General features: G+C 49.1%; 1 protein-coding gene across 1 annotated transcript in view; it reads left to right on the forward strand.

The window, feature by feature from the left end:
- The window catches only part of LOC100952907 (long-wave-sensitive opsin 1), a 20,949-nt gene that overhangs the window by 2,941 nt on the left and 8,756 nt on the right, over positions 1 to 9,252 (forward strand). The window contains exons 2-3 of the mRNA XM_003802556.1: positions 3,283 to 3,579; positions 6,714 to 6,882. Coding sequence (XP_003802604.1) covers positions 3,283 to 3,579; positions 6,714 to 6,882 — 466 coding nt within the window. The remainder of the gene's footprint in view (positions 1 to 3,282; positions 3,580 to 6,713; positions 6,883 to 9,252) is intronic.

Genomic DNA, 9,252 nt, shown 5'->3' on the forward strand with positions numbered 1-9,252 from the left:
CCTGGCCATTTTTTGGTTGCAGCCATCATTGTTGTTTGGCGGGCCCAGGCTGGGGATTTGAATCCGCCACCTTAGGTGTATGTGGCTGGCGCCTTAGCCGCTTGAGCCACAGGCGCCGAGCCGCTTTTTAAATTTTAATTTCATTTTATAATTACATAATAAAATAGCTTGAAGTTTCCAAATTAAAATCTGGCAAAGAAAGTTTAATTTCTAGTCTAGCTTCTGCCCCCCTCCAATTCCCTCTATCCCTGTATTTCTTAGAATCACTTTGCCTGACTTGACTTTTTTTTTTTTTTTTTTTTGAGACGGAGTCTCACTATGTCACCCTGGGTAGAGTGCCATGGCGTCACAGCTTACAGAAACCTCAAACTCTTGGGCTTAAGCAATTTTCTTGCCTCAGCTTTCCAAGTAGCTGGGACTACAGGCACCCACCACAACACTCAGCTATTTTTTGTTGCAGTTGGCACCATTGTTTAGCTGGCCCCGTCTGGGCTCAACCTGCCAGCCTTGGCGTATGTGGCTGGCGCCATAACCACTGTGCTACAGGCATTGAGCCAAGAGATGACTTTGATTCTCTTGCTCCTTTCTTCATGAAATTAGTTCTGGAACTTCCAAGAGGGAGGAGCAGGCCAGGACACTACTCTGGTTGCGAGAAGCTCCTATCCCCTCCCTGACTGCTGCTTGGATCTGGTCTTTCTTTTGCCCCTCTTGTCTCAGTTTGGACTCCATTGGTTGTCAGGGTACTGTCAGGGACTCTGCTGGCTGCCCTGTTTGGAGAAATTGTAGCACCTAGATTGTTCTACTCTCTTGCACTTTCCTACAAACTAGAGTATTCCAAATACCTCTCAGTTTCATCCTCTCTTTTCAATTTAACCTGCTGTACTTTCTGGGAATGACCTGTTGGCAATTTGGGAGTTTTCTGTTCTTGGGTCTATCAGCAGCTCCATTGCTCCCTTCTGCACAGAAAGTGCTATCACACAGGCCTTGGGTTGTCAACAGTCTGTCACTATTGCTCTCTATTGGGGATTCCTGGGGATCCCGTACCATCTAACATGGTTGCCGTTATTGTTAATGGTTTCTGGGAGCTCTCCATATTAGGAACAAATAGGCCCCATGCACAGCAGGAAGTTAGATGTCATGGGGTCCAGTTGTGTTAGAGGAGAGATTTACCTGTCTCTCCTAGCCATATCCAGAAACTCCCCATTTTTCTGAAGTTAGTTTGAATTGTATTTTTGTAACACACTACTAAAGAATCTTGAAAAATCCAGGGGACTCTCGATGTACTTTCATAGACATGTCACAAGGCCTAATATGGCAGCAGGGACTGTGGCTTATAACCCCTTCAAGTGTTCTACCAAAAATGATGATGGTGGAAGAGGTCCTTCCAACACAAAGGGTACAGAGCCACTGCATCACAATAAAGATGAGTTACCCCTCCTTTTTATTCTGTATGGATTTCCTAGGCCTGTCATGACAAAATACTGGCATCTGAGTGACTTAAACAACAAAATGTGTCATCTTCTATTTCCAGAGGACAGAAGTCTGAGATCAAAGTATCAGCAGAGTTGGTCTCTACTAGTGACTTTGAAGGAGAATCTGTTCCATGCCTCTCCCCAGCTTCTGGGGGTTGTTGGCAATCTATGGCATTCCTTGGCTAGTGGAAGCACCACCCCAACCTCTGACTGATGTTCTATGTGTGCAAGTTTCCCCCTTTCATGGGGACACCAGTTGCATTACATCAGGGCCCACACTAATGGATGCATTTTAATTTGATCACCTCTGCAAAGATCGTATCTCCAAAAATGGTCACATTCTGAGATACTGGGGATAAAGACTCCAGCATGTGAATTTGGAACACAATTGAACTCATAATACATCCCCTCATTAATTCATTTTCTGAGCATCTCCAGTGAGGAAAACACAAATTTGTATTTGTGTCTTAGTGCCTGTTACTATAAGAAGGTACCAGGGCAGCGCCTGTGGCTCAAAGAAGTAGGGCCCTGGCCCCATATGCCAGAGGTGGAGGGTTCAAACCTAGCCCCGGCCAAAAAAAAAAGGAAAGAAAGAAAGTACCAGCGGTTCCCATAGCACAGTGAGTAGGGTGTCAGCCACATACACCAAAGCTGGCAGGTTTAGCTGGTCCGGGCCAGCTAAAATCAGCAATGGCAAGTACAACAAAAAAAACAGCCGGGTGTTGTGGTGGGTGCCTGTAGTCCCAGCTCCTTGGGAGGCTGAGGCAAGAGAATTGCTTGAGCCCAAGGGTTAGAGATTGCTGAGAGCTGTGATGCCATGGCACTCTACCCAGGGCGACATAGTGAGACTCTGTCTCAAAAAAAAAAAAAAGTACCATTGATCAGGTGACTCTCAAACAACAGAAACTTATTTTTCACAGTTCTGGAAGCTGGAAGTCAGGATGCCAACATGGCTAGGTTCTGGCAAGGGCCTTCTTGCCAGCTGCAACTGTCAACTTCTTACTGTGTCCTCACATGGTAGAAACGGAGCTAGAGAACTAAAGAGCTTTCTAAGCCAGCAGTTCTCAACCTGTGGGTTGCAACCCGCATAAACAGTATTAAAGGGCTACAGCATTTAGGAAGATTGAGAACACTGCTCTAAGCCTTCTTCAATATGGGCACTAATCCCATTTGTGAGGCCCCCTACTGCTCCACTTGCATGGCCTAAATCACGTCCCAAAGGCTCCTCCAAATTCAATCACCTTGGGGATTAGGATTTCAACATGGGAATTCATGAGAGATGCTTCAATACATGGTTGAGCGTGACAGATGTGAACAGTGGGCTTCCCAAGGGGCTGAGTTGACATTAGCTGGGGAAACTGGAAAGGCTTCTGTAGAGCAAACCCTTCTGAGCTGGGCTTCCCACCATGAAAGGGTTAGTCTGGAGGTGGACAGAGGACTTGACTCTGGGCTGGGGAGAAGAGGGGCAAGGGCATGGGAGCACATGACCCTCCAGGGTGGCTCAGTGTGCTGGGAGTGGGGAGTCAGTGGAAGCAAGTGGAGAGGAGTTCTGTCTGATACAAGGTGCCAGTATGTGTGTGACCAGCAGGCAGTGGTCTCTAGCTTGAGACACAGGGTGGAGGGGAGGTTGTCTGAGAATGGGTAAAGCTAGAGGGAAAGCGCCAGTCGCAAAAATGAAAGTGCCGGGCAGGAGGGTGTAGAGGGCCGTAGGGGGGCTGTGATGGAGCAGGTCAGGGTGAAATTGGGGTGGTGATCCAGGTGAGTGATCCTGCTGCCCAGCTCCTCTCTACTCTGTACCTCCTGCCTCCAGGCCCCTTTGAAGGCCCCAATTACCATATTGCTCCCAGGTGGGTGTACCACCTCACCAGCGCCTGGATGATCTTTGTGGTCATCGCATCCATCTTCACTAATGGGCTCGTGCTGGCTGCTACCATGAGGTTCAAGAAGCTGCGCCACCCTCTGAACTGGATTCTGGTGAACCTGGCGGTCGCTGACCTAGCAGAAACCATCATTGCCAGCACTATCAGCGTTGTGAATCAGATCTACGGCTATTTCGTGCTGGGCCACCCTCTGTGTGTCTTGGAGGGCTACACCGTCTCCCTGTGTGGTAAGCTGGTCACCCAGGCTTGGGGGAGGCCCGGCCCAATAGACAAATAAAGACTTTCACACAGCAGACCTGCAGTGCATGGTGAGAGGTACAAACACATAGGGAGACAGACCCACAGGGTCATCGGAGGGGTGGGAGGAGGGGTTCACAGGGTTCTGGAGGCTTCCATCTGAGCACTCACTTTAAATTTGGCTTACTTGAGTCCAACACACCCTGAATTCCTACTTTTTTTTTTTTTTTGAGACAGAGCCTCAAGCTATCCCCCCTGGGTAGAGTGCTGTGGCTTCACAGCTCACAGCAACCTCCAACTCCTGGGCTCAAGCGAGTCTCCTGCCTCAGCCTCCCAAGTAGCTGGGACCACAGGCGCCCGCCACAACACCTGGCTATTTTTTGGTTGCAGCCGTCATTGTTGTTTGGCAGGTCCGGGCTGGGGATTCGAACCCGCCACCTTAGGCGTATGTGGCTGACGCCTTAGCCACTTGAGCCACAGGCGCTGAGCCGAGTTCCTACTTTTGAAATCAGGCTCTGACCAGGGACAGCCAATTTGGGGCTGTGGGACCAGCAAGTGAGGAGACAGACATAGAGCCAGATAGGACAAAATCCCACCCAGGTCAGGGATGCCCATCCTTGTGGCTCCCCTGTGTTTTCTCTTCTGGGGAAAAGACATGATTCTCATTAGAGTTCTCAGGATGCTGAAACTGGAGCTCAGATCCTTTTCCCTACCCCCATCACTACCATCTATGTGGGCAGCTCCCCAAAATGGGTGGCCAAGGAGAGGCTGGAAACAGTGGTTCAGGCAGGGGAGGGGACACTTTGGAGGCCTTGGATGTCATGCTCAGGGGCTAGAAGTTTATCTCAGGAGGACACTGGAGGTGGGAGGCCCACTTGCCTTGCCCTGCTCTTGACTGCCTCAACTCCACCCCACATGGCTGCTTCTCATTGTGCAGATGATGGCCCAGACCAGGGAAGGTCAGGCAGAGAAAGTCCATTTCCCACGTCCAAGTGCTCTGCAGTGGGTGTGGCACCAGCTGGAACTCAGCCCTTCCCTGTATCTCTGTCCTTGTCTGTCTGTGCTTTTGCCAGGGTCTCCCACTTTGCCTCTCTTCATGGTCTATTCTTGTGGCACTCAGGTGCCTACCAACCAGTACTTCTTCACTAGCTTTGATGTCACTCAAATGCCCTTGGCCCTCTGGGAAGCCTGCAGACCCTATCTCAGAAGAATGTTTACAAGTGCATGAAGTGAGCTCCGTAGGCTACAAAGGCAGCCAATTATATTGAAAAATAGTTATCAAAGTACTAAATGTTAGTAACACAGGCTTGCATTTAAAGTACTAGTATTAGGGTGGCGCCTGTGGCTCAAAGGAGTAGGGCACCGGCGCCGACCCCAGCCAAAAACTGTAAAAAAAAAAAAAGTACTAGTATTAAAGTATTCATTAGAAATACTTGTGACAGGCTCAGCACCCGTAGCTCAGTGGTTATAGCACCAGTCATATACACCGGGACTGGTGGGTACGAACCCAGCCAGGCCCTGCTAAAAGTGATGGGAGCAACAACAACAACAACAACAAAAAAAAAAAACAGGCATTATAGTAGGCACCTGTAGTCTCAGCTACTTGGGAGGCCGAGGCAAGAGAATTGCTTAAGCCCAAGAGTTTGACGTTGTGGTGAGCTGTGATGCCACGGCACTCTACCCAGGGTAACATAGTGAGACTCTTGTTTCAAAAAAAAAGTATTTGTGATACCATTCTGTACTGAAGTATTAAATAATAGAATCTGGCCTAACAAAACTACGGAGATTTCAAAGCAGCAATGAACAAAAATGATATTTCAGAATGTCTGCCACTTCTGTAAATTGATGTGAATGCATGTGACTTCTCTTGCTGACTGAGTCATGGGTATTGCTAATGCTGCTATGTTCATAATGGAAGGAAATGCCAAGTGTCCATTAAACATTCTTGGAAAGGAAGAGTGGGAGGGGTGGAGATGGGAACATGGGCATGAGGTGGAAGGAGGGGCACAGATGACTAGACATATCCTGTTTCCTTGCTCTTGGCTGGGATGACAGCACTTCAGTGTGGTCATGCTGATGTGGATGTGGCCATCAAGAGTTCTGTCAGTGGCATCAGAAGTAGGGCTGGTGGGTGTCAGGTACAGGGCCTCATGGCTCTTGCTTGCTTCCATCGTGGGGATGGATGTGTGCAGGTTGAGGAGAGAGCTCCATGAGTTCAGGGTTCCCAGCTTCAAGATCTCATGACTGAGTTGGCAAGAAACTCAATGGCCAAACCAGGAGCTTGGACCTCCTGCTCCAGAGGGAAAGCAATTGAGGTTAAGAGAAAAGACAGGGCCAGGCTTGGGTGGGAGTGGCTCACAGGGTTCTGGAGGCTTCCATCTGAGCACTCACTTTAAATTTGGCTTACTTGAGTCCAACACACCCTGAGTTCCTATTCTTGAATCAGGCTCTGACCAGGGATAGCCAGTTTGGGGCTGTGGGACCAGCAAAGGGGATAGACATAGAGCCAGAAAGGAGAGAATCCCACCCAGGTCAGGAGTGCTCATGCCTGTAATCCTAGCACTCTGGGAGGCCAAAGGTGAATTGCCTGAGCCCATGGGTTTGAGACCAGCCTGAACCAAGAGTGAGACCCCCATCTCTAAAAATAAGTGGACATCATGGCAGGTGCCTGTAATCCCAGATACTTGGGAGGCTGAAGCAAGAGAATCACTTGAGCCCAAGAGTCAGAGGTTGCTGTGAGCTGTTATGCAATAGCACTCTACTGAGGGCAACAAAGTGAGACACTGTCTCAAAAAAAAAAAAGAAGGAGAGAAAAGAAAGGACAGTGTGGGGAAGAGGAGGAAAACAGGAGAAATTAAGGTACTGGGGTCAGTGGGAAGCAAAGTGGAAGAGGCAGAATGAGATGGGCAAGGAAAGAAAAAGAAATTGATAACTCAGTCACTGACCAAGCCCATAACACCCTGAGCCTGAAAATACTTTTTGGAGAATCATGTCTTGCATCTGGGGGGACAGGAACACCTCTCTATCTTGAAAGCTGTCAGCTGTTCTGGGAAGAAAGAGGTGATAATAGAGGCTGTTCCTCCTTTGCTCCTGCTCAAAGCCATCTGTCTGCTCTTCTCTGTAGGGATCACAGGTCTCTGGTCCCTGGCCATCATTTCCTGGGAAAGATGGCTGGTGGTCTGTAAGCCCTTTGGCAACGTGAGATTTGATGCCAAGCTAGCCATCGTGGGCATTGCCTTCTCCTGGGTCTGGGCTGCTGTGTGGACAGCCCCACCCATCTTCGGTTGGAGCAGGTAAGTGTGCAAGGGTGCTGAGAAGGTGACTTGTTTGGGATGGAGCATGGAGGGTCAGACTTTGTGCCTTTAGGGCAAATCACTTCCTGTGTCTGGGCCCCTTTGAGTTTGTTATGTCTATGAACAGATGAACCTGTTTGGCTGCAAGATAGAACTCAGAAATGGGCTCTGTGGTCCTGGAGCCTCTGGAAACATCTGTTTCTCCCAAGCATGAGCAGCTTGGGCCATTGGCACAGCTATAACTGAACTCAGGGCATGTTTGGATTCCAGGCCTTCTTGCACATTGTGCCTATCCCCAACCCCACCTTCAGAAGTTACTTAGGTTGCAAATACATTTGCACCTATGGGTCATTCGTGTCCTGGGCCAATTCTTTCGGGGTAGACCCAAATTTCTGAGTAAGTGGCTCAGATGTTTGATTGGGAGGAAATGGACAGGATGGCATTTCACCATCTTGCTGGACAACTTCACCAGTAAGGTTGCATGGTGTTTGGAGAGGGAATGCTCTTTTATCAGGAAGCGTCCATCTTTCTGGGAAACAGACCTTGTGAAAGCCTGTCTGCCTCTCCCACCCTCCTCCCACCAGCTGCCAAGCACGAGCCTCGTGCTGCATCTGATGGAGGCACTACCCTATGTTGTTGCTGAAAGGTTACAAAGCCAAAGATGAAAAATCATTCCAAGGTAAAAGACAAAAGGAAAATGGAGGCCTGGTTTGTGCAATTTAAATGGCTCTATTCTATCTGAGTGCAGGTATGGTAAGATTTCCAACTGGAAAGAAAGCCACGGCTCGGTGCCTATAGCTCAACCGGCTAAGGCGCCAGCCACATACACCTAAGGTGGTGGGTTCGAATCCAGCCCAGCCTGCCAAACAGCAATGATGGCTGCAACCAAAAAATAGCCGGGCGTTGTGGCGGACGCCTGTGGTCCCAGCTACTTGGGAGGCGGAGGCAGGAGACTCGCTTGAGCCCAGGAGTTGGAGGTTGCTATGAGCAGTGATGCCATGGCACTCTACCCAGAGGCTCCTGTCTCAAAAAAAAGAAAAGAAAAGAAAAGAAAAGAAGAAAGAAAGAAAGAAAGAAAGTCACACGTCTGTAAAGGCAAATGGGAGTTTTAAAAGGTCAGGGAGGTGGAGGTTGGGACATTCCTTTTCCTGGGTTGGACATCTGTTGTAAGGGTGTGGGTTGGCCCATTTACGTTTCCCAGGTGGGACATCCAGGGGAGTAGGGTAGGGGGTTGACCCATTCACTTTTTTAGGTGAGACATCTGATTGGAGAGAGTAGGGGGTTGATTCTTTTAGGCAGGTCCACCCTATTTGGGTGGGGTTTGACCCTATCATTGCAGTCTTTTTTGTCTATTATAAGGAGGCGGGATTATGGCCGTGGTATCTCTTTAACTAATTCCTTCAGGGGGAGGGGCTGTGTGGGCTGCCAGTAAAGAGAACAGGGGAGAGGAATAGGGTAAGGTAGTGGCGTTTACAGGAACACAGGTTTTTTCAGTCTGAGCTGGTTGGTATCCAGTAAGGTGAGGATATGAGGTGTTTGGGGGTGACTGTCTGGCTAATAAATTGAGACATGAGGTGGAGGGTTACTGGTTTGAAACTGAAAATGAGAAAAAGTCATAGTGACCTTAACAGACAATAACCAAAGAGGAAGACAGACAGTGAGAGGCGGGAATAAGTTGGAGTTGCCAGGGCTGCCAGCAATCCTGAGAGGACATTACTGAGCTCTCTGCTCATTTTTTAGAGGATTTTTACAAGGTGGCAGTGTGGATGAAATTGCTCCGTGTTTGTTAGAAAAGAGGGCGGCACCTGTGGCTCAAAGGAGTAGGGTGTCGGCCCCATATGCCAAAGGTGGCAGGTTCAAACGCAGCCCTGGCCAAAAAGAAAGAAAGAAAAGAAAAAAGAACGGCTTACATTCTATAAGCAAAAAATCCCTAGACTTCAGTTTTCCAGGACGATGTCTAGGAGGCATTTTGATTTTCTGGGGGTCGTTGGTCTTTCACAGCTAGGCTCAGGAGGGAACTTCAGCTATGTTCCGAGAGTGTCTGCACTGGATCTTCAGAAAGACCGAGGCAGCCAGACCTCTGCAGGCTGGACACATTTTGGGGTAGGGGGTTGGATTTAGGGCACTGCTTTGTCCAGAAGCCTAGTTTGCTGCACATAAAGCATGATCCTGATCATGAGGAAGATTTTGTTTTTGGGGGGATGCCTCGAGGAGTTTTAAGAAGTAGCTGGTTTTGGCTCGGCGCCTGTGGCTCAATCGGCTAAGGCGCCAGCCACATACACCTAAGGTGGTGGGTTCGAATCCCCAGCCCGGACCCGCCAAACAACAATGACGGCTGCAACCATAAAATGGCTGGCGCTATGGCGGGCG

Source organism: Otolemur garnettii, unplaced genomic scaffold (assembly GCF_000181295.1).
Source record: "Otolemur garnettii isolate 467f Iridium unplaced genomic scaffold, OtoGar3 scaffold00249, whole genome shotgun sequence".
In the NCBI taxonomy this organism is placed as follows: Eukaryota; Metazoa; Chordata; class Mammalia; order Primates; family Galagidae; genus Otolemur; species Otolemur garnettii.